The following is a 24,289-nucleotide window of genomic DNA, read 5'->3' on the forward strand; positions in this document are numbered from 1 at the left end:
ACTGTCAAAGTTTATACTTGTTCATTTATATTTCTGCGGGAGTTTGGCGTGAGCCTTTGCTGACAGTGCGCGCATCAGAGCGCTTCACGTGCTCTTCAGGGCATGAGCTTGTTGACCTCCGCAGTGCAGCTCAGTGACGCTCGGACTCGACTAAAAGAGACACAAATGTGCCGTTCATGGCATTTATACAGTATCTTCGCTTTAAAATTCCCTTATTTGGGCATTAAAATGTGATAGTCATTTGAATGCCCAATAATCACGGTTGTCTCAAATAACTGCGGTTAGATCAAATTACCACAATCAGATGGTTATTTAATAATCGCGACAGGCCTATCGGCTCTCATTTTTACCTGTTTCAAAACTCGTTCGCAACTGAATGAAGCAAAATGCAGGGTCCTCCTTTAACTTGACACTGCTTGCAACAATCGCTGCGCTCATGGCATGGCTTGTTAACATGTTGACATATTAATGTTATAGCAACATTTGTGCATAAGGATATTACATACTGTAGTTTCTTATGCTTATCATGGCAGTTCTGAGGAGAGATGTCCACTAAGTGCTACTAAAAGCTAGTTTATTTTTTTTTCCAAACAGATGTGCTTTTTAAAGTTAGTGGTCTATTGAGTTTTAAATCAACAAAACCTTCCTCCCTAAACCTTAAACCTAAACAATAGTGTCATAAAAAGCAAATTTGACATGAAAAACTTGTGGTGCTTCTATGACACTTTCGACTCGTGTGTCTTGCTTTTCAGGACTCGTACCCCAAACTTGTAAATGTAGTTGCTTATGAAATGCACACATAAAAATGTACTGTATTGCCTTAAACGTCATTCACTTAAATAATAGTGTTTTGATGGCAAAAGATAGCATTTTGAGGAACAGGGCGAAAAGTGTTTTGAACGGATAATCTGCCATTTTACTCATTATTTGTGTAAAAGTGAATGAAAATAATAGTTTTTAGCCCCTTTAGTGTTCATTTAACCAGGAAACTGCTGTGAAACGTACAACAAGCCACAAAAATAATTTGCACAAATGTAGGTATAGTAATGTGGATCTGTGAGACCAGGTAGATATTACTTGCCAGGAGATGTTTTAGTTGTAATTATTATTTCTAATAATTGGATTTATTTATTGAACATTGGTGTAATTTAATGTTCACAACTGTTTCCGCTGTTTTTTAAATGTGCAGTCCACTTTACTCCACCCCTTAACTGTGGAAAAATCACTGTAAAGGATGGCCTCTTGTGGCTTGTTGCTTCATGTAAATAGTTGATTGGTTGAAGGAAGAGTATGTTCTGATGAGTCATACTGTCAGTATCGCTGTCACAGACACATTTCAAGTTTGCACAGCTGTTGAGACCTGTACTGATTCATTCTACTCTCTTACCTGTCTAGCTCCCCCTCTCTCTCTTACTTTCTTTCTGTCTCATCATTTTTGAGTATTGCAAGGAGGTGCTTCTCTGCAGTAATACCTCTGAAATATTTATCCCTCTTTTTTTCCCTCCATCTCCTCTGTCATTTCACAGTGCTCCTTCAGCTGGCCAGTGAAGCCTTTCCCAAAGATATGACACTCGCCCTGGCCTATTTACTGGCTCTACCTCAGGTGAGTCTGACTGCTCTATTTGCAGAACTTTCTCTGTGAGAGTGTGCGTGTGCATGTGTGTGTGTGTGTGTGTGTGTGAGTGCAGGAGGGCATGCTTAAGCACTGGTGCCACAGATTATGATTTTTTTCTGTAACTATTTCTCTTTCTCTTGCTCTCTCTCATCCCTCGCTACAGCGAGAAACATGTGGTATTGAAAGATGAAGTCGTTTAAACACAGCTAAAAATCTCATATTAATTCTAATATCCATTATCCTCTGTCCTAGTACATTTAAAACCATAGTATAAGCCTCAATTGAAAGTATTATTATGTTTTCCTAATTTGGGAAATCACCCAGGTGAAATAATTTCACCTGGACTACCTTAAGGGTCGAGTTCTTAAAATGTTCACTCACTCAAAGTACTTGTTTGGCTCACAAGGGACATTAGCTGGAAGTGTCAAACTTCCCTGTCTAAGTCATACATCTCTGGCTACGTTCACACGGCAGCAGAATACCTACCTGGACTCATAGAAAGATGTTACTATACCTACATTTTTGCAAAATTAATTTTGACGTGCTTCTTTGTTCATATCGTGGCAGTTTCCTGGTGACATTATGATAGAGGCACTACAACATCAATGACTTTGACTCAATTGGCTTTATTATTAACAATTACTTTATTGGATTTATTAAGTCTTAATAAGTTTAAAATACTGTAAGTTAGATAAAGTCTAAAAGGAAAGATAATTTCAAAACTTTTCGCCCTGTTCCTAATACAATGCCATCTTATGACATCAAAACACTTTTTTTTATAATGCAAGACTTGTAAGACAATATACACTATATTGCCAAAAGTATTCGCTCATCTGCCTTTAGACGCATATGAACTTAAGTGACATCCCATTCTTAATCCATAGGGTTTAATATGACGTCGGCCCACCCTTTGCAGCTATAACAGCTTCAACTCTTCTGGGAAGGCTTTCCACAAGGTTTAGGAGTGTGTTTATGGGAATTTTTGACCATTCTTCCAGAAGCGCATTTGTGAGGTCAGACACTGATGTTGGACGAGAAGGCCTGGCTCGCAGTCTTCGCTCTAATTCATCCCAAAGGTGCTCTATCGGGTTGAGGTCAGGACTCTGTGCAGGCCAGTCAAGTTCTTCCACACCAAACTCGCTCATCCATGTCTTTATGGACCTTGCTTTGTGCACTGGTGCGCAGTCATGTTGGAACAGGAAGGGGCCATCCCCAAACTGTTCCCACAAAGTTGAGAGCATGGAATTGTCCAAAATCTCTTGGTATGCTGAAGCATTCAGAGTTCCTTTCACTGGAACTAAGGGGCCAAGCCCAGCTCCTGAAAAACAACCCCACACCATAATCCCCCCTCCACCAAACTTCACAGCTGGCACAATGCAGTCAGACAAGTACCGTTCTCCTGGCAACCGCCAAACCCAGACTCGTCCATCAGATTGCCAGATGGAGAGGCGTGATTCGTCACTCCAGAGAACACGTCTCCACTGCTCTAGAGTCCAGTGGCAGCGTGCTTTACACCACTGCATCCGACGCTTTGCATTGCACTTGGTGATGTATGGCTTGGATGCAGCTGCTCGGCCATGGAAACCCATTCCATGAAGCTCTCTACGCACTGTTCTTGAGCTAATCTGAAGGCCACATGAACTTTGGAAGTCTGTAGCGATTGACTCTGCAGAAAGTTGGCGACCTCTGCGCACTATGCGCCTCAGCATCCGCTGACCACGCTCTGTCATTTTACATGGCCTATCACTTCGTGGCTGAGTTGCTGTCATTCCCAATCGCTTCCACTTTGTTATAATACCACTGACAGTTGACTGTGGAATATTTAGTAGCGAGGAAATTTCACGACTGGATTTGTTGCACAGGTGGCATCCTATCACAGTACCACGCTGGAATTCACTGAGCTCCTGAGAGCGGCCCATTCTTTCACAAATGTTTGTAGAAGCAGTCTGCATGCCTAGGTGCTTCATTTTATACACCTGTGGCCATGGAAGTGATTGGAACACCTGAATTCAATTATTTGGATGGGTGAGCGAATACTTTTGGCAATATAGTGTATCTTAACGTTTGCATTGCATAACCAACTACATTTACAAGCTTATTGGAGCACAATCAAATTGTGCATTTTGTGTAACTGAGAGAGCGTTGCACTTTGCGATGCAAAGGACCGTGGTACGAGTCCTGAAGAGCACGCGAGTCGATAAAAGAGTCAGATATGTCACATAAGCAACACAGCACAGACATGCCATTCAGCAATTGTGTTTTTCATCTCACATTTGCAATTTATGACACGATTGTTTAGGATTTAGAGTAGGTAAGTCGGTTTTGTTGATTTGAAATTTAATAGCGCAGTAACCTTAAAAATCTTCTTTTTTTTTTTTTCACCACACATTTGATTTTAAAGACATTTTTTGGGGGGGTTTATGGTAGGGAGGTATGTTAGGGTTAGGGTTGATTTAGAACTCGATAGAGCAATAATCTTAGAAACCTCATCTATTTGAGAGAACATTAAACTCCCTTTTTGCACCACTCAGTGGACATGTCAGCTCAGAACTGCCACGATACTGTACATGTAAAGAGCCATGTAAAATCATTCTTTCATGAGATCAGGCTCCAAAATATGGTTGTCAGTCCTGTTTTAGGGTCATAAGTATGATTATTTTCACATATAGTTTTGTTATAAAGGAGAGTGACATCCATATTCTATAACCAAACTGACCCCTTACATTTTCAGGAATCACACCCGCATTTTGGAAGTGAGCTTGGTACACCTGTGCTGTGTTTGGAACCGTAGTAGACAACTAGTTGTCTGTTAAGTCATACGATAGCCACTCTGCACTGCACACCTACTCGTCATTCTCCATGTTATCTGAAGATTTTAGTCACTCTTCAAGTCGCTGTCTTTCCAATGGAGCTGTCCCACCAGTTGCCTGAATATGCTAGTTAATGTTATCCTATTGGACTAAAACTTTCTGACTTTGTTTACACAGGGTATCGAAATGCCTATCTAATTTTTTTCCACTTTGTTACACTTTTGATGTTCCTGGTCAAAAATGACCGGTCTATTAAAAATTGCTTATAAATCTGTTTGTATGCTATATTATTACCAAATATTGGATTAGATCTTTTTGTCAACTTGTTTTATTTCAGTTAGCACAGGTTTTGTATTTCTATTTGGAACTTACTAATCGTAGGCCTTAAGCTTATGCAGCTAATTTTTGAGTGAAAAAAAAAAGGGTTATTTGTGGATAATTTTGGCAATATTAAATAAAATATGAAAACGTTGTGTACTATTTATCACACTAGTGTGCTTTAATGTTTAACCAGAAAGTTTGTTTTGAAACACGTTTTAGTAAATAATTGCATATAAGTCACACTTGTGGTGTTCCTGGTCAAAAATGACCGGCCATTGAAAATGAATGAGGAGATCAAAAATAAGAGAAAAATTTAGTGTTGAGGGGCATGTTAATCCATTAGATGAGCACATATGTGCATGTGTACTAGCAAACATAAAGGCCTCGGACCTGTGCACACACACATGCGTGCACACACAAACACAAATGTGCACACATACACGAGTATAACATGCTTTCTTTTCCACAGAGATGAACTTTATCCTACCCTGAGCTGCATCCAACACCCATCCAACATTAACACACACACACACACACACACACACTCTTGAGTAGTACATGCTTTCTTTTTCACAGAGCATTTTAATCCTACCTTGAACTTTGTCCAACATCCATTTATCCATCCAACATTATCACACACACACACACACACACACACACACACACACACACCTGAACTTTCTTTGTACCACAGTGACCCCTCTCCAATAGAATCTTTCTTTCATGATCTTTCTTTCATCATACCTTTCAGACAAAATATTATGACAATATGTTTTGGAATTTTCATACTCTCACAAAGAAGCAGGTCAATAGCCGCTTTTCCACTATCGTGAGCCAGGATATGAACTGGCCAGCTGGGGTCAATAGCTGGTGCCAATGCCACACACCTGCCCATTTCACAACCAAAAGGGGAGCTCAAGCTGAGGTATCATGTTCATCACATCCTTGATCATGACACTAGACCACCTGTCCTGGTTAATTTCAAAATAAAAGTCTTGATTTTTGTGATCTTTCCCATTCATTTTCAATGACCAGTCATTTTTGACTGGGAACACCACAAGTGTGACTTTCTGCCATTTTTTTTACAAAATAAAAGTGCTTCAAAACAAACTTCCCTGTTAAACATTAAAACAAACTAGTGTGTGTTTTTTTTTTTTATAGCACAGATGTTTTCTTATGGTATTTACTTTAGTCAAAATAACCCAAATGCTTTTTTCACTCAAAAAACCGAGGTGCAAAAGCTCAGGTCAGTGAGGCCTATGATCAATAAGTTCCAAAAAGAAATACAAAACCTGTCCTAATTGAAAGAAACAAGTTTTAATAAAGATCTAATCCAATATTTGTTGATAATATAGCATAATGAGAGATTTATAAGCAATTTTAATTGGCCAGTCATTTTGACCGGAAACACCACAAGTGTGACTTTGTGCAATTATTTACTAAATAACAGCATTTCAAATCAAAATTCCTGGTTAAACAGTAAAGCACACTAGTGTGATAAACAGTACAGAATGTTTTCATATTGTATTTAATATTGCCAAGATTATCCTCAAATAATGCTTTTTTTTTTTTTTTTTTTTTTTTAATACTCAAAAACCGAGGTGCATAAGCTCAGGTCAATGAGTTTTATGATCAGTAAGTTTGTAAAGAAATACAAAACCAATTGAAAGAAAACAAGTTGACAAAAAGATCTAGTCCAGTTTGTAGTGATAATATAGCATAATGACAGATTTATAAGCAATTTTGTATAGGCCGGGAAGAACAAATTAGGTAAAACATTTAAAGACAGCACAAGGGTTAAATAACGTTGTGTCAGTTGTGATGTATTTGATATTTTCTTTAGTAACTATGGTTACATTTGTAGTTTACAGCTATCACAAGATAAGAAAAGTAGTTTGACTTTGGTTATTCGTTCATACAGATAGAATTCAAGCTGCTCCTGTAAACTGTTGATTCAAGAGTCACACCGGTAAGCAAATATGGTTGTTATTTACCAACATTTATTGTGTGAACATACACTCTGTGTCTGTTTCAGGTGTTGGACGCTAACGTGTGTTTTGAGAAGCAGCCCCCATCAGCACTGCCTCTTCAGTTAGCTATGTATTACTACTCTCTCCAGATCTACTCCCGCCTTGCACCCTGCTTTAAAGACAAATGCAGCCCACTTTACCGGGTAAGCAAGCACATACACCTTTCTCCCTCTCTCTCTTGCTCTCTCTCACTCTCTATTCCATAGTCCTTCTTCTTTATCTTGTGCTTTAGCAAGTTTCCAAACATTTACATGAGTCAAGAACAGAATTCATTAGCGATACAATAAAAGTTCTCACCTTGAAAAGAACCGATAAAATAGTACCACAGCCTTTTCTCTCTCTTTGTTTTCTGCTTTCTCTCCACGTCCCACCTCCACCTCTTTTACACCCCTCCTACGGTGTCATTCTATTTCTCTTTGCGTGTAATATTTCAGGTTTATCTGCATAACACATGACAGCGCTTTACCGCTTCCCTGCAAATTTTGCATCTTCAAGCCGAGCGCTTCTTTTCTCATTTTTTTCTGTCTCTGTCTCTGCCTCCGTTCCATTATCATAATTCCATCTTTCGTTTTCACCCTCTGTTGCACCTCAACATCTCTCTCTCTTTCCCTTCGTAACTCTCTTGCCTCCTCTCCTTCTCTCTCTTTCTCTCTCTCTTAACGCCCTATTTTATAATGATGAACGCTCCTCTCAGTTCACTTTGAGAGTTGTTGGTTAATGAGGTGGAAGGTCTCCTCACAGGGATGCTGGATCTTTCTTCTTACTTCATAACAGCTTTTTCCTGACCGCCGGCCTTACGAAAACACCTTTTTATTAGCACCCATACTAGCATCCTCAGCTTGATGGTCAGCATTTACTTGTTAGCTTTAACACGTTGCTAACACTTCATAAAACCTATAAATTGTAGTAAGCAAACTAAAAAAAAATGCTGTTCAGCATTGACGTCAGTTTGTAGGCGAACCCGGAAGATAATTCGCCATGGGTTCCCTTTGGATTTTCCTTTGGGGTTTTATAATTGGAGTTTTGGATTTATGAGTAAAATAAGGTCTGTGGTAAACATTACTTGATGGTACGTGGAAGTTTTGTTCTACAACATATAATAAACACTTTCATACCTCAAACATGAATTTTGAAGCCGCCGTATGATTAAAAAAAAAGTATGCAATTCAATATGTCTTCAAAATTCATGAATGTAAGTAATCTTTACCACAGACCTTATTTTACTCATAAATCCAAAACTCGCTTTATAAGACCCCATAGGAAAATCCTGAGGGAACCCATGGCGAATTCTCTTCTGGGTTTGTGGACTAGAACCTGATCAGCTCTATAGGGCTTGAACTTTCATCACAGGTCTCTCATGGATTTATCATACCGTCAGATCTCACAAGCAGAGTTTAAAATGATCTAGATTTAGATTTATGCAGTTTTATTCAGGAAATACTAAATACAATAATCCAAACCATGGGAAATAAAATAAAATAAAGAAAAACACATGCACCAATATAGAATTTCTGTGAAATACAATAAATGATCATTCACAGCTCATTGTGGCCGATAGCGATAACCAATCATTTCATTTTGTTCGTTTTATCCCTTTAAACTGGAGCTGTAAGCGAATTAAATACTAAATACACCATAACTAATTATAGTAATATTTAGCAATATTTTCATTTTCCCAGTTATTAACCAGTAATTTATCGGCCACTGATTTATCGTGCCCCCTAACTGCTATTAAAGGACAAGACTCGACAAAGTCTCAAGTCACAGGATGGCATATATATATACAGTATGCCTAAATAGTGGGTTGACTAAGAAATATTTAAGATTTAAGTGTGGCATAAATGTCCAGATATAGAATGCTTTTGGGCCACTGTATATGTTTTATTATGAAATATAGTCTACTCTGTTTGTTATTTTCTGCAGAATATGGTTTAGTAAAAGAGACAAAAATGGAAAGTAAATTGTGAGAGGATCAGTTTGATATTCTAATATTTAGGCAACAACACTTTTTTTTTTTTCTGCTGCAGACATGTGGTTGGCATTTTGAAGACATTTTGTTTTAATGAACTAAACCTGCAAGCTAATTCTGTGAACTGAAGTCATTCAACTTTTCCTCTTGTGAGCTGTGTTTTTTTTTTTTTCAGTACTGAGAGACTGAATTTTCACAGTTAATTTCTGAGAACTGTCACTTAGTTATCAGCTCTCTCTTTAGCTACAGGCTGAACAGTTTGAATGACAAAACACACGATGAAATGTTATTGTAATTATATTGCAGTGTGAAGAATATAAAGCCATATCGTGACTTTGCAATGGTTTCACAAATATCACAGGTACAAACTCAAGTCCCAGTTTCCAGAAAGATCAAATGTGTTAAAAGTGTCATTTAATTAAAATTATGCCATCAGATGCTTTGTATAGTTTTACACAGCTATACAAAGCTGATTGTGTCTTATTATTATGTATACATTATCTTCACGTTTAAATGTTCAAGTCTTCAGTATCCAGTACACTCAAGGGGATGGTAATTAAATCTTTTTTGAATAAACTTTACTTAAAAGTAGTGTGACTTTGCAATCAATTTCTCCTATCCCAATCTAATATACAGAGGCAACTATAAGTAAGCCATTTGTGTGTATGTGTATATATATATATATATATATATATATATATATATATATTTTTTTTTTTTTTTTCTCAAATCTCAACCAGCCTGACCAACATGATCTCACAGAAAATCGACAAGTTGCTTCTGACTTTTCATCCACCCTGAAATCGACCGCATTTTGCCAAATTACTGAAAAACTCCATCCCCTGTCAAAGATTTTTGCATCAATTTACATCTTTACCTTTCCCTGTGGCATGACTGATAATGCATTTGGGAGCAACCTCCAAGATACTGGTTCTGGTCCCATGGGAACTAGGAAAAACACAGACAATGGTGAGTGCAATTTGGGGGTTGCATTTTCCCTCTAAGATTACATTTTTACTCCACTGACGGTTAGGTTAGTAAAATATGCATTCCTGTCGACTGCAATACATAATCTACAACAAAAAAATTATTGTTTTTGTTTCAACTTTGTGGACATTTGACCTGAAAATTGGAGTTCACACATGCCCATATGTTTAACAACATTTCTGACTTTGGCCACTGGGGGCAGTGGTTCGGATTTCAGTAAGCACAGACCAAATTCATCTGAGGAACTTTCGACCTACTGTCACCAAATTCACAGTGCGATCAGTCTGGCCTGACAAAGCAACACTGGCTCAACCAGTGGCAGGAGATTAGGATGGGACATTTTGTTTTTGTCTGACGAGTAGCAAATGGGGGGAGTGTTCGGGTAAACCTGTTCGAAAACATTATTTTTGCACTTGTGTTTTGTGATGCTGGTGGCACAGAAGTTACACACTGAAGTATATAGCTTTTTCTGTGTTAAAATACTCACCTATCCAACCTTAATATGCAGAGACAACTGTAAGAAAGCCATTCATAGGTTTATTTTCTCGAAAACTGTAAGCCCTGCATCAATGTGGTAGTATGAAAACCCTCTGTTTGTTTTGAGCAACTCGCCTATAGAAATACAATGACATTGACTCAACCAGTGGCATGAGTTGTGGGCGAGACTAACTCTTTGTTTGACCAACGGCAGACAGGGGCATATTCAGAAAACTGTTTTAAAAACAAACTTTTATTTTTGCATCTCTATTTGGTGGTGCTAGTGGTGCATTAATTACATACTTTAGCTTTAAAGTTATAGTCAGGCAATATTGGAGTTTTAAACCTATGAGCTGAAAAGTTAGTAAGATTGTACTGATGCACGGCCACACGCAAACTACAGGTGCACTCAGCGTGTTTTGTTTTTCAAGGAAAGCCGAGGTAATAAGTGAGCAGTGTTAACTGTACACCGTATAGCAATTCACACATCCACCTGAACACACTTTTCTTAATGGATCGTAATGTACATCTGTGTGGCTTTGGTTAAATGGTAGAGAAAATCAATTTCCACTGATGGAGAGAGAAAGAATATTATGTTCTGTTCTTTTGTGTGCTTTTTACAAGTGCCTTGTTCTCTGACATTTTGCTTTGAGTTTGATGAAATTTGTTGAAGAAGACAGCCTCACTGCAGACAAGCTGTACAACAAGACTTCAAACACCTCTGTAATTTGTACCTCTTTATATTCTCATCTTTTTACCCATCTGTCTCTTCATTTGCTTTTATCTCCCTCTCTCCAGTGTATCACTTATTTATTTCATGGTATTCCATTTATGCTTATTTTTCTCTTAAGTAAACTAGTGTTCTCTCATACACATAACACATAATCTCTCTGTCTCCTCATATATATCTCTCTCTCTCGCCCATCATGTATCCATGTATTTTCCTCAGAGCGGATCCCCCCTCATATATTATCACTATCAAAGGCAGCATATGTATGTGTTGTTATTGAAAGTAAGTAGGTCTGTAGGAACATGCAGTCAGGCCTGTGGATGAATTCCGCTCCATCTAAAAGAGCACGCTGCCTTTGCATTTCAAATTAAGCCCAACAAGATGTTTCTTTCAAATCTAAGTGCATAATTATGTTCTTGGTGTAGGAATGGGACTGTGATCCTGTTGTACTGTGACGCCCTACTAACAGTGAGCAAGTGTTTGCTGCTCCAATCAGTGTTGTTTTTGTTCTCTATTCTGTTGAAATGGAAAGCAGTGCAATCCCTGGTAATTCATGCTTTGCAATGTATTTCTGCTTGTATTTGTTCAAAGAATGCCGTTTCTGAACAATCTGTGATTATATCTTTAACACGAAGTTTGCGGTTTGTAGTTTTTGGGGTTTTACGCAGCACAAAGAAAATTGCTTGGTATAAGTGCAGTATTTGCTGTTTTCGTTGAATTATTTTTTTTGATTTTTTTATTTGTTTTTATTCACCATCATGGACATAATGCTCCATCCAACTAATAGGGACCTTGTTCAAGACAAGATATTTCTCTCACACAAAGTGCAGATATTGAGGCACAAACTGAAGAAATAACGTGAAACGTAGACAGTCTCCAAAGATTACTGATATGGGGGACAATAATAATCTGTCCTTAACTGTAGAAGTCTGTTCGCTTGAATTCCGATGTTTGTTTTTAGGCGAAGCAATTATATTACAGTAGTAATAAATAACTTTAGAAATTACCTCAAACTCCGACATTTTCCAGATGCAAATGATATTCCAAAGCTGACGGGGGCAGCAGAGACGATCATGCTTATCCACATACCATAGATAAATGGCAGAACAGCGTCTAACACCACTGTCATATTGGTACTTAAAGTACACAAAGAAGAGCAATGCTAATGCTAGCTAGAGAACAACTGAATGCCCCTTTAAAGTCAATTATGTAATTACAGTTAATTAAAAATTAATTAATTAAAAATACAGTTAATTATATATAAGGATAATGAATATGATTAGATATGGTTGGAATGATTCATTTGTGTAAACTATTATTAAAAAAAAAAAAAAAACATAAACCTGAGTGTATTCAACATATAATTTACTGTAGAGACTGAATGAATGCAGATTCAATTTAGCCGCATATCTTCAGCATACTGTTCAAAGGCCACTTTTATCTAAAGTGACCAGTAATACACTTCTGAGTACACTGCTTAGGGATCATGGACCTTTTGGTTAACAGCCCTGGGTAGGGTTGCACCAGCTGTACATAAGGTCTCAGTTAAGTTGAGATGTAAAATTCACACTAAGGGCTTAATAACTACTAGTAAGTTTGTAACTAAGTCAGTGCTTAATTTGGTTGCACCATCTGTTCTTAAGGCAAGACTTAACTAGTAGGTCGTAAGCTCTCCGTGAAGTGATGTGTAGTCACATAATATGATGTTTACCTTAATTGATCCAATAAACAGCCTTCAAATTTGTACACAGACGTGTTAAACAGCCGTGAATTTTAGTTTGATCTTGTTACGCTTGATGTTCAAACCTTGTTTGCTCGTAACTGTCAGCTGTAATGAATGATATCCCCATTACAATTACATACGTAATAAAACAAGATTTCATTAATGATATATTTAGCTTATTTAAATAACAATATGCAGTAACTGTATCTAAAATGAATAAGGGACAATAAATAAATAAATACTAATACAATAGGCTGGAAATAGACATTTATTCATTTTAATATATATTTTGTATATGTTGAAACTTGACAGGGCAGAGTACCCAGGAAAATGCACACATCGGAGAAGTAATGGCATAATGTTTTCTCCCGTAAATGTAAACGAATGTAAATGCCAACATCATTATATATGTCGAAAGGACTGAAGCCTGTCAACCAAAACATGAGCACATTGATGTCATTAAATGAGTATGCTTTTTTATTCCATCCATTACTTCTGGTCGGAGGCTTCCGTAAATATTTAGTTTATACGTAGGGTTACATTCTACCTAAGTTTAATGGTGCAACGCTCAAATATTTAGTAGTGCATAAATTGTGACTTAGTGCCCATTTACGCCACAACTAGGCTAAGTTGTAACTTACGTATAGCTGGTGCAACCGGCCCCTGATCTTTAACCACGAGGCTTCACTACATCCATCCATTCGCTTGTTTGGAGTAACAGACAAACCATCAGTCTGTTGTTAATTAAAACACAGCAAGACAGCTAAAAGACTACCTTTACTCTTTGAAATCCACTTACAAAGCTAGTGTTGCTTTATAAATACATTATTAACGATTGACTTGTAAATACAAGTGTGCAGTGCCTGTCAATGTCTGTGCAGTGTCTGTCATGAGCTGGTAATTTAAAATTGCATCCTGAATACCAGCAAGTTAGCAGTGATTAGTCATCAGCCTTTTATTTGATGTTAATAGATGTTCCTTTTAACATGCTGTGTGTTTTTTGCCTTCATCTCTCTGTGCATTATGAATCAGTAGGCAATTCTTTAATCCTTTTAAATTCAGTAGATCTCTTTTTTTTATTTATTTTTTTTAAAGAAATAGTTCACCCAAAAATGAAAATACTATCATTATTTTATGTCATTCTAAACCAGTATGACCTTCTTTCTTCTGTGGAATACAGAAGTTACCGCAGAGTCATAGCGTGTGTGGAGGCCCACTCTGTTCTCCGCGGCATCCATGCACAACTCACCACGTGCCCCACCGAGAGTGAGAACCACACATTATAGCGACCACAAGGAGGTTACCCCATGTGTCTCTACCATCCCTAGCAACCGGGCCAATTTGGTTGCTTAGGAGACCTGGCTGGAGTCACCCAGCACGCCCTGGATTCAAACTCGTGACTCCAGGGGGGGTAGTCAGCATCAATACTCACTGAGCTACCCAGGCTCCCAAATCTCATTGGTTCTTGAGATATGGCATCATGATGTTTGGTCATGAGAGGCAATGATAACCTGTGAGATCTGATGTTATCAGCTAATTTGATTCGATTTCAGAGTGAATAATGACAAATTTACTATTCATCACAACGTGATGGTATGGCTTCAGAAGACTTGGAATATAGTGCACTAGTCGTATCGATTACTTTTAATATTTTTTGTTGTAATATTGTATTTTTGTCCTTTGAGCTTGATAGACCAATGTTACATTAGGGTGAGTAAATAATGACTAAAGGGTTTTAATTTTTTGGGTGAACTATTCCTTTAACCCAGTTCAACTGGATATGGCACATCTTTGGCTCATGGGAGACTGCAGCGATGCTGAAACAGTTTTCGCTATGTGCTGCAAGTATCTCCATTTTTAATGGTGGGAAATCATAACGTTGTTTAGCAGAATTGTCGGGGTGAGAGTGAGGCAGACAAACTGCTGGGTACACAGATTGAGAACTGCTGCCAACCATTCATCATAGTCTACAGCAAACACACACGTACATACTAAAACATCTGAAGGACATACTTTATTCAACCCACCCACACAGCCATTACATTTAAATAGGTGTTTGTAAGCACATACCAGTTTTCCGCCCAAACATTCCATCTGACTGTTTTCAGATAAAGCAGTTGCCCTGCACTATCATTATTTTGATTTGCGATGACACAAACTATGAATCCTGCACGTCAGAATGATCGAGCATTAGAATTCAGGACGCCACAATAAACTGTCCTACAGGGAGGCACAAAACTGGCCACCTTTGCACTTTTGTCCGCACACCTGTGGGAAATTTAGCATAAATACTGGGCGATGGTGATGGAAAATGTGTAAACCTGTTATTTTACCACACTGCAGACTGAATGCGTGTAAATATGCAGTGAACCTTGTACATTAACCTGCTGAAAAAGGTCTTTTAACATAATTACTCTCCAAAACATGCTTATATCCCTGAGCACATTAGCCGCAGATTTAGTTATTGCAGTCCACTCGCAGCCATGGAGAGCCTGATTACATGCGCAAAACATAGGCCAGGTGTGAGCACCAGGAAGGGTTTAGATGGATGGGAATTGACAGATAAGCTACAGGGTGAGCCTTGCTTGAGGTTGGACTGTCACTCTGTTAAGACAAAGTATGATAGAGTGAGAAAGGGAATAGCTGGATAAAGATGTTTCATCATGAAAGAGCTTGTTGCAGAGATGGTGTTCAACTGTACACCGTATCCATCCATCATTTCCCCTCTGCACACATGCCATGGATGCCACTCCTCGTGTCCTTTGGTCACCCAGATGTCTTTTCTATCTCTCTCTCATCCCTTTATTCAGTGCTGTGCTTTATCTTCTTTATCACTCTTCTCTGTCGCTGTGCTTCATTTCTTTTAATGTTTTTATTTTCATGTGCCTTTATCTTATAACTCTCACTTTCAGTCTTTTTTTTTTTTTTAATCTGCTATATTGTCAGTTCAGAATATGTGCTGTGTAATGGTCACAGTTCAATGATACACAATCCCACACAGTGTTCCATTATCAGAGTATGTTATCACACTCCTGGCATGTCGTTGTAATATTTTCCATATAGATTAGTGTATAATCATTCTATATTCTGTTCTTCTGTCAAGGCTCTTAACCTGTTCATTTCTGAAATAAAAATTTCAAAGTGGTCATATGGATATACCAAGATTGAGACATTAAAGCTTTATTACAAAACAGTGCAGCTGCATCGTTGTCTACTGTGTATGTAGGCAGCTACCTTCTAAAACTGTGGTCACACTTGGCTTTGAGCATGCAAAATTATTTTAGACACCTCAACTGACAGGATATGATGTCACGTTCAAGGGCTTTTAGTTTTGTTAAATAATTTATCACAAATAGGGCCTTGCATTATATTCAACATGTTAAAATATACCATCAAGTCACTTTCCTGCAGCAATAAAAACATGCAGCTTTGAAATATCTATTATTTGTATTGAGCCGAAAGGGCAGGGTGTGACGTTTTAATCTTCTATTAGTCACACGTGTTCTCGTCATGTGAATTTGCAGGTCAGAGTTCGTCAAACTTGAGCTTTCGTGACCCCGGACCTCTCGTTTTTTTGGATGAGCTTGCGTTTCGGTCTACAGCCATCCCTTTAACAGTATTCTTTTGAAATCGTGTTTCCATCTAGGTTGATCCAAGAGCACTGATCCGTCTAGTGACCAAGCACGTGACAGATCACGCTGGATCTGATTGGGTGGATGAGGAACTGGAGGCTCTGATTGGTCAGTTGCGACTCTACAGTGAGAGATTGACAGACTTCACTCAAGCTCAAGTTTTGCAGGGACTTGGCCGTGGCGTCGATGTCCAGAGATTCAGCAACGACAACCAGTACAAGAAAGAGACCATTCTGGGACTGGCTGAGTAAGTATTGTGTGTCTGTGTGTTCAAACATGTACAAATTTGCTTTCAATTTGATCCTGGTTCCAAGCTGTTTCTTGGATTGATTCTTACTTTGATTGATACAGTACGTTCCATTTCTCTAGGATATGGCAGGTGTTAAGACTAGGAGTTGTTCGCTACATATTATTCCCCAGAATAAAGGAGATATAAAAAGGCAGAGTGTGTCTCTGGAGATACGGGTCCTGATCCAAATTTTTTGGAATGTTTTTTTTCATTATTTCTGACCAACACTACCCGTCTAAAGTATAGTCACACCTACGTCTTTTACTATTTTCGACTTTTTAGAATAATACTAAAGCCATCAAATCTATGATGTTACACAAATTATTTATTGACCCAAAATGTTTAAAAAATCAAAACTATCTTATACAGTATTTCTATATATATCTTTTTTCAAAGTAGCCAACCTTTTCCTAGATAACAGCTTTGCACACTCTGGGCATTCTCTTAACCAACTTAATGAGGGATCTAAGTGGAATGCGTATTGAAGTAGTTCCTCTGTTTGCTGATCACTTGCTGCTTTTCCTTCACTATCCTTTCCAATTCATCCATTAAAAAAAAAAAAAAAAATATCTAAATCAATTATACTTTGGTCAAAAAATCTGTACTTGGACATGATTTATATTTTCTGTGCAAATCTAATTTCAAGCATTTGAGCTGAAGCATTTAGATAAAAAAAAAGAAATTAAGATCATGAGAAAAATACATTTCTTCATGCTGAAGTGTGTCTAATGTACAGACTTTTTTTTTTTTTTAGTTCTAAGCAACACTTCACTTGTGCTAAAATAATTTGTGCTGGTTGATCATTATTCTTGGTTTCCATCCAGAAATGGCCCGGAGCCTGTAATTCAGTCCAGACCTGACACAGAAGCTCAGTCTTTTTGAAACAAGCAGAGAAACTGTTCTTAGAACAGTGTGTCCAAAGTTGAAAGAGATGGACATGTCTGCTCCAACACCTTTTAATCTGTATATCCTGTGAACATGAGTTTCTCTTCTAGAAACAAGTGGAGAGTTATGTTTCAGGATTGATTCTATGAACCAAACCAGAGCCCTGGCTTTAAGGTGCATGAGACAGGGTTGGGGTGGCCAAGGTCTAGCAAGGTTTGGAGATTGAGTTTGACTCTACAAATGACGTTCCAGCAGGTCAGGGTGATCTGAATTGCAAAAGCAGCCAGAAAATGTATCAATGTACTTGTTTTAAGTATTTGTTATAAGGCTTTGCCAGTGCAATCATACACTGGCGGCCAAAAGTTTGGAATAATGTACATATTTTGCTCTTATGGAAAGAAATTGGTACTTTTATTCACCAAAGTGGCATTCAACTGATCACAATGTATAATCAGGACATTAATAACATGAAAAGTTACCATTACAATTTGAAAAAAATAAATAAATACATTTCAGAACTTCTTAAACTACTTCAAAGAGTTCTCATGAAAAAATCCTCCATGTGCAGCAATGACAGCTTTGCAGATCCTTGGCATTCTAGTTGTCAGTTTGTCCAGATTCTCAGGTGACATTTCACCCCACACTTCCAGTAGCACTTGCCATAGATGTGGCTGTCTTGTCGGGCACTTCTCACACACCTTACAGTCTAGCTGATCCCACAAAAGCTCAATGGGGTTAAGATCCATAACATTCTTTTCCAATTATCTGTTGTCCAGTGTCTGTGTTTCTTTGCCCACTCTAACCTTTTCTTTTTGTTGTGGCTTTTCCTTTGCAATTCTTCCGATAAGGCCTGCACCCTTGAGTCTTCTCTTTACTGTTGTACATGAAACTGGTGTTGAGCGGGTAGAATTAAGTGAAGCTGTCAGCTGATCCATTTTTGACCTTGTATTGACCTTAAGACATGCCACTCCATTGCATACTGTGGCAACTCAATAACAAAACAAATACAATGTTAAGCTTCATTTAATGAACCAAATAGCTTTCAGCTGTGTTTGATATAATGGCAAGTGATTTTCTAATACCAAATTAGCAATTTAGCATGATTACTCAAGGAAAGATGTTGAAGTGATGGCTGCTGGAAATGGGGCTTGTCTAGATTTTATCAAAAATGACTTTTTTTCAAATTATGATGGTGCTGTTTTTTACATCAGTAATGTCCTGACTATACTTTGTGTTCAGTTGAATGCCACTTTGGTGAATTAAAGTACCAATTTCCTTCTGAATTCCAAACTTTTGGCCACCAGTGTATGTCAGTATACAACAGTTATTTTTCTCACAATATTGTATTGATGCTTTAGAATGTTGTATCATTTTGTTATTATTATTATTATTATTATTATGTGTGCAATAATATCACTTCTTATAGTTCAATTGATGCAGAAGCTGGTCATTTAAATACAAAATTTGACACCAGCACTTTTCTTTGATGTCAGAGCTGCTGTACTGGACAAAAGTAAAGCGTACTGTGCAAGAGATTCAAACTTTCCCATTTTGAAATCGCACTGTATTGAATCATGGAATACTGTACACTCCTGGGCAAAAAAAATAAAAATGGGCCGAGCTCAAAATGGCAAAACATTAATCTTTTAATGGTCTCTACAACAAATAATTTGTAAGGAAATTAGCAAGAATTAAACAAATGTACTCCTGGTGCACTTCTGTGCCACCATTTGCTCATTAACTTTTGCTGCAGTGAACTGTTTGGGAAAAAGCTGGAAGCAGGGAAATTCACTTATAGTCTTCTTGCATGCAAAGGTCAAATCATAATAATGATTCATATTTTTTAGAATTTTTATATAAAATTCAAACTAGCACATGTCTGTGTGTACAAAAATTTTCAAAAATATCTTCTGGTATGTTTTGTTTTCTTTTTTGTTTTCTTTTTTTTTTTTCTTCAAAGATTAGTCATGCCTGATGCAGCCCATCAAAGTTCTGATAACAAGCTCATAAATGGAACCAGGAGTGATAGAGCAGGGAAAGATCTACAGTATGAAGTGTTGTGAGTCCCAAGGTAAAGCAGTGAGAAAATCTGCTCCAAAAAAGCACAATATCACACAGGGGTTGCTGTCAGAAACTTCATAGCTGGTATGCATCAGGCCAACTGTAGCTATCCTGAAGTTTACAAGACCCTAAAGCAGAGAAAATCCTTATTCCTCTATCAGCTATTAAGAGAATAGATCATCGTTTTGAAACAACAGGTGATGTTGCCTGAAAGAAAGGATCTGGAAGGCCAAAAGCATCTTCATGCAGGGATGACCACCTGCTGAAATTTACTGTTCTCAAAGACAGGAAAAAAGCCTACAAAAATTCAAGGCCTCAGAAAACAAGACTCCTTTGAGAAGAACAATAGCCAGAAGGTTATATACTGCAGGTTTTTAATTCTGACACTTTTTTAGGCTTTTTTTTTCTGTCTTTGAGAACTGTACATTTCATTAGGTGGTCATCCCTGCATGAAGAGGCTTTTGGCCTTCCAGATCCTTTCTTTCTGGCAACATCACCTGTTTTTTCAAAGAGTTGATCTATTCTCTTAATAGCTGATAGAGGAATAGGGATTTCCTCTGCTTTTATGGTCTTGAAAACTTTAGAATTGCTACAGTTGATGCAGACCAGCTCTTTGGTTTCTGACAGCAACACCTGAATGATATTTTGCTTTTTTTTTTTTTTTTTTTTTTTTTTTTTTTGAGCAGATTTTCTCACTCCTTTACCTGCATATTGTAGATCTCTCCCTGCTCCATCGCTCATGGTTCCATTTATAAGCTTGTTATCAGGCCTTTGATGGGCTGCATCAGGTATGTCTAATCTTTTAAGAAAACAAAAAACATACCAGAAGATATTTTTGGACATTTTTGTACACCAAGACATGTGTTAGTTTACATTTTATTTCAAACATTTTAATCATTATCATGATTTTACCTTTGCATACAAGAAGGCTATATAAGTGAATTTTCCTGTTTCCAGATTTTTCCCAAACAGTTCACTGCAGCAAATGTTAATGAGCAAATGGTGGCACAGAAGTGCACCAGGAGTGCATGTTTAATTTTTGCTAATTTCCAGACCAGTGATTTGTTGTGGAGACCATTAAAAGCTTAATGTTTTGCTTTTTTTTTTGCCCAGTGTTGCTGTATGTATTATAGAATGTGAGGGACTTTATTTGACATTACACAGCCCTAATTTTTTAAATCCTGGCTTTTAATTGGCTGCAAATTTGGTCTAGATTTGTCCAAAAATATGAGAGATCAAGAGAGACGCTGAACATTTGTTCTGGGTCTTCTGCTTTCTGCAACTCTTTCAAAGGGATAGTTCACAAAAAAAAAAAAAAAAAAAAAAAGAATCTCATAATTTACTCACTCTCATGCCATCTCAGATGTGTATGACTTATTTTTTCTGCTGAACACAAACAAAGATTTTTAGAAGAATTTCTCCGCTCTATAGGTCCAAATATTGCAAACAAATGGTTGCCAGAACTTTGAATCTCCAAAAATCACAAAGTCAGCATAAAAGTAATCCATACGAATCAAGTGGTTTAATCCATGTCTTCAGAAACTATATGATAGGTGTGGGTGAGAAACAGATTAATATTTAAGTCCTTTTTTACTATAAATCTCCACTTTCACATCCACATTCTTCTTTGTTTTTTTGACGATTTGCATTCTTTGTGCATATCGCCACCTATTGGTCGAGGCTGGTCAAAGGTGGAGATTTATCATAATAAAGGACTTAAATATTGATCTGTTTCTCAACAACCCTTGTTATATTGCTTCAGAATGTATCGATTTAACCACTGGAGTGTTATGGATTACTTTTATGCTTTATGTGATTTTTGGAGCTTCAAAGTTCTGGCCACCATTAATTTGCATTGAAAGGACCAACAGAGTGGAGACATTCCTCTAAAGATCTTCTTTTGTGTTCTGCAGAAGAAAGAAAGTCATACACTTCTGAGATGGTATGAGGATGAGTAAACGATGAGAGAATTTTCATTTTTGGGTGAACTATCCCTTTGACATATTTTACTTCCAGTGTTTTTGTTTGTGATGAGTGATTTTAGTATGCTGGATACTTAAATGTGTAAATAATGTTTCGATAAAAGAATGATTGACATTTTTTTATTGATCTTACCCTTTCTCATTGTATGTTCCTTTCCCTCACTTTTTCACTTTCTGCCTCTTTCTGTCTCTCTCTCTAGGACATTGGATGAGAGTGTGTATGGGATCTCACACTCTTTGGCTCAGCGGAACAGCATTCCTCTTTGGGAAGTGCAGATGACACACCTTGAGTTTCTGTTCACTGATAGTGGGTAAGACACACACACACACTTTACCAATGCACACACTAAAGATTAAATGCTCTCTTTGCACTTTCAGAGGAATGAGCTGCAAAACTTCAGTGAAAAACATCTGTGTCTGGGTTTAATCACTCTGAATCTCTCTCTCTCTCACTTCCGCTACATAAACATGAACTCATTTGACTTATTTAGTACAGATTTACTGCAAATGTGATTTTATTTTTTCCCCAGTGAAAATAATTCCATGCTCATTAGCATCCCTAGGCTTTTTTTTTTTTCTTCTTCTTTTTTTTTTTGAGGGGGTTATCTCTGTGAAGAACATCAAATCTCTAACATCCCCTCATCTTCTGCTTTGTTATCAAAGGACAACACCACCGGAGGGAGTTTGAGCAACTTTGGCAATTACAGTTTTGTTGTATCACAGTTTCTGTTTGCTAATTTGTCAGAAAATAAGATTTTGATTTTGAAGAGACTGATGAGGATGTGTAAACACACATTTTGCACTGTTTATGTTCTTTACTCAGTTGGCATGATTTGCATAAGTTGTGCTTATACAGTATAATGCCTTTTTAGGACATGGAAAAGGAGCCTGTTTTTTTTGTATTTTCCGGTTGATATATTTTTATTTTATTTTTTAATTTTTTTATGTAATGAGACACAACAAAGTTCTATTCATGCTTTATTTTACTTTTTTTTTTCTTTTTTTTTTCTTTTTTTTTTTTTACACCCAGTTTGGAATGCCCAATTCCCAATGCGCTTTTAAGTCCTCGTGGTCGCGTAGTAATTTGCCTCAGTCCGGGTGGTGGAAGACGAATCCCAGCTGCCTCCGCGTCTGAGACCACCAACCCGCACATCTTATCACGTGGCTTGTTGAGCGCGTTGCCACGGAGACATAGCGCATGTGGAGGCTTCACGCCATCCACCGCGGCAACCACGCTCGACTTACCATGCGCCCCACAGAGAACGAACCACATTATAGCGACCACGAGGAGGTTACCCCATGTGACTCTACCCTCCCTAGCAACTGGGTCAATTTGGTTGCTTAGGAGACCTGGCTGGAGTCACTCAGCACACCCTGGGATTCGAACTTGCGAACTAGCGAGCTCCAGGGGTGGTAGCCAGCGTCTTTTATCACTGAGCTACCCAGGCCCCCTCTTAATTTTGCATTTTAATAATTTTTGCGAGCATTAATTTCAGCTGTTAAACATCTGGCCAGTTTTTGGATTTTCACATGTGTCGATATAACTTGGATTAGTCTTGTATAATTTAATTTATAGCTTCAGTCTTGTCACATTTGAGCTCATGTATTGCTTGAATTTATGTATTTTTATTTATAAATGAATGTTTAGCCATGTATGAAACATAATGACTAGCTTTAATTGGGCTGCATAGAAATAGTTGCTCATTTTGGCATAATTTGGGCATGAATTCAGTAGTGAATTAACTCATATAGCCTTTGCTTCAGCCTTTGCCTCAATTCAAATGTTGTATTTGTTTTCATCCAACAGGTACTGAAATTATGTATATTCTCCAACTTTCTGACGTTAGGACAAGTTTTTTCAAATGAATGATTGATTTTTATTTTTTTATTTTTTTATTATTATTATTTAGAATTTCTGCATAGTTAGAGGGACATATGTTCACAAAGTGCTGTTCTGTCTTTAGCACTCCTTTGCTACAGTGCAAGCAAACCAGCTCTGTGGATGTCTGTTTTTCTCTATTGGCATGCAGTGATTGTTCAGTCTGTACCATGTTGTTGTTTTTCTCAACCTTTTGACTTTCACTGAGATCAGTTATGCTGCTTTCATCTATTTTAGGGCCAAATACCATTGTAGATTTTGCATTGTTTCAGTCCAGTAAGTTAGATCATTTTCTTTTTTGTGTATTGTTAATTTGGTTAGGACAGATTCTGTGGAGAAGTGCGTCTGTCTTGAGGCTGATTATTGATAGTTTTATCAGTTTTATTTGTCATATTTGTCTGTTTGTGGTGCTTTTGGAGCAACTGAATCAGAGGGCTCTTTTCAATGTTAATTTAAAGTTTTTAAGGGCTTGAAATCATTTTTAGATGTTTTCATTGTTTGTTTGTTTTTTGTTTTTGTTTTTCTGAATGTGGAGATACTCTTATAAAACCCTGCATGCAGGGCTTCAATCAGGTTTTAATACAATTTCTTTTCAAATTCTGCTTCATGAGATGACCTGCACTTCACTGCCACAAAATGCATTAGGTCCTATAACTGACTGGAATATTTTGAGGTAATTTCTAATTGCCATTTAAAATTGGATAGATATTTTGGTATGCTTAGAAAGCCCTTCTTGCTTTCTCTTTCACTTCAATGATGGCCAGGCTGATATTTGTATTTACACTGATTTTCAACAGGAAATACAGTATGTATAGTTTGGGCTAGTTCAGATTTGATTACACCAAGGGTGAAATTGTATCATTTTCCCAGACATTCAGATCTTTTCTGAAATGTTAATG

General features: G+C 37.5%; 1 protein-coding gene across 3 annotated transcripts in view; it reads left to right on the top strand.

Annotated features, from left to right (window-relative positions):
* LOC127415903 (NBAS subunit of NRZ tethering complex) overlaps positions 1 to 24,289 on the top strand; it is a 243,396-nt gene that overhangs the window by 123,466 nt on the left and 95,641 nt on the right. For all 3 annotated transcript variants that reach the window (XR_007893017.1, XM_051654908.1, XM_051654909.1), the window contains exons 39-42: positions 1,527 to 1,603; positions 6,782 to 6,919; positions 16,309 to 16,541; positions 21,712 to 21,822. Coding sequence is in view for 2 of the 3 variants with exons in the window: in XM_051654908.1 (XP_051510868.1) it covers positions 1,527 to 1,603; positions 6,782 to 6,919; positions 16,309 to 16,541; positions 21,712 to 21,822 (559 nt within the window). In the remaining variant the exon portion in view is untranslated. The remainder of the gene's footprint in view (positions 1 to 1,526; positions 1,604 to 6,781; positions 6,920 to 16,308; positions 16,542 to 21,711; positions 21,823 to 24,289) is intronic.

This window comes from Myxocyprinus asiaticus, chromosome 25 (genome assembly GCF_019703515.2).
Source record: "Myxocyprinus asiaticus isolate MX2 ecotype Aquarium Trade chromosome 25, UBuf_Myxa_2, whole genome shotgun sequence".
In the NCBI taxonomy this organism is placed as follows: domain Eukaryota; kingdom Metazoa; phylum Chordata; class Actinopteri; order Cypriniformes; family Catostomidae; genus Myxocyprinus; species Myxocyprinus asiaticus.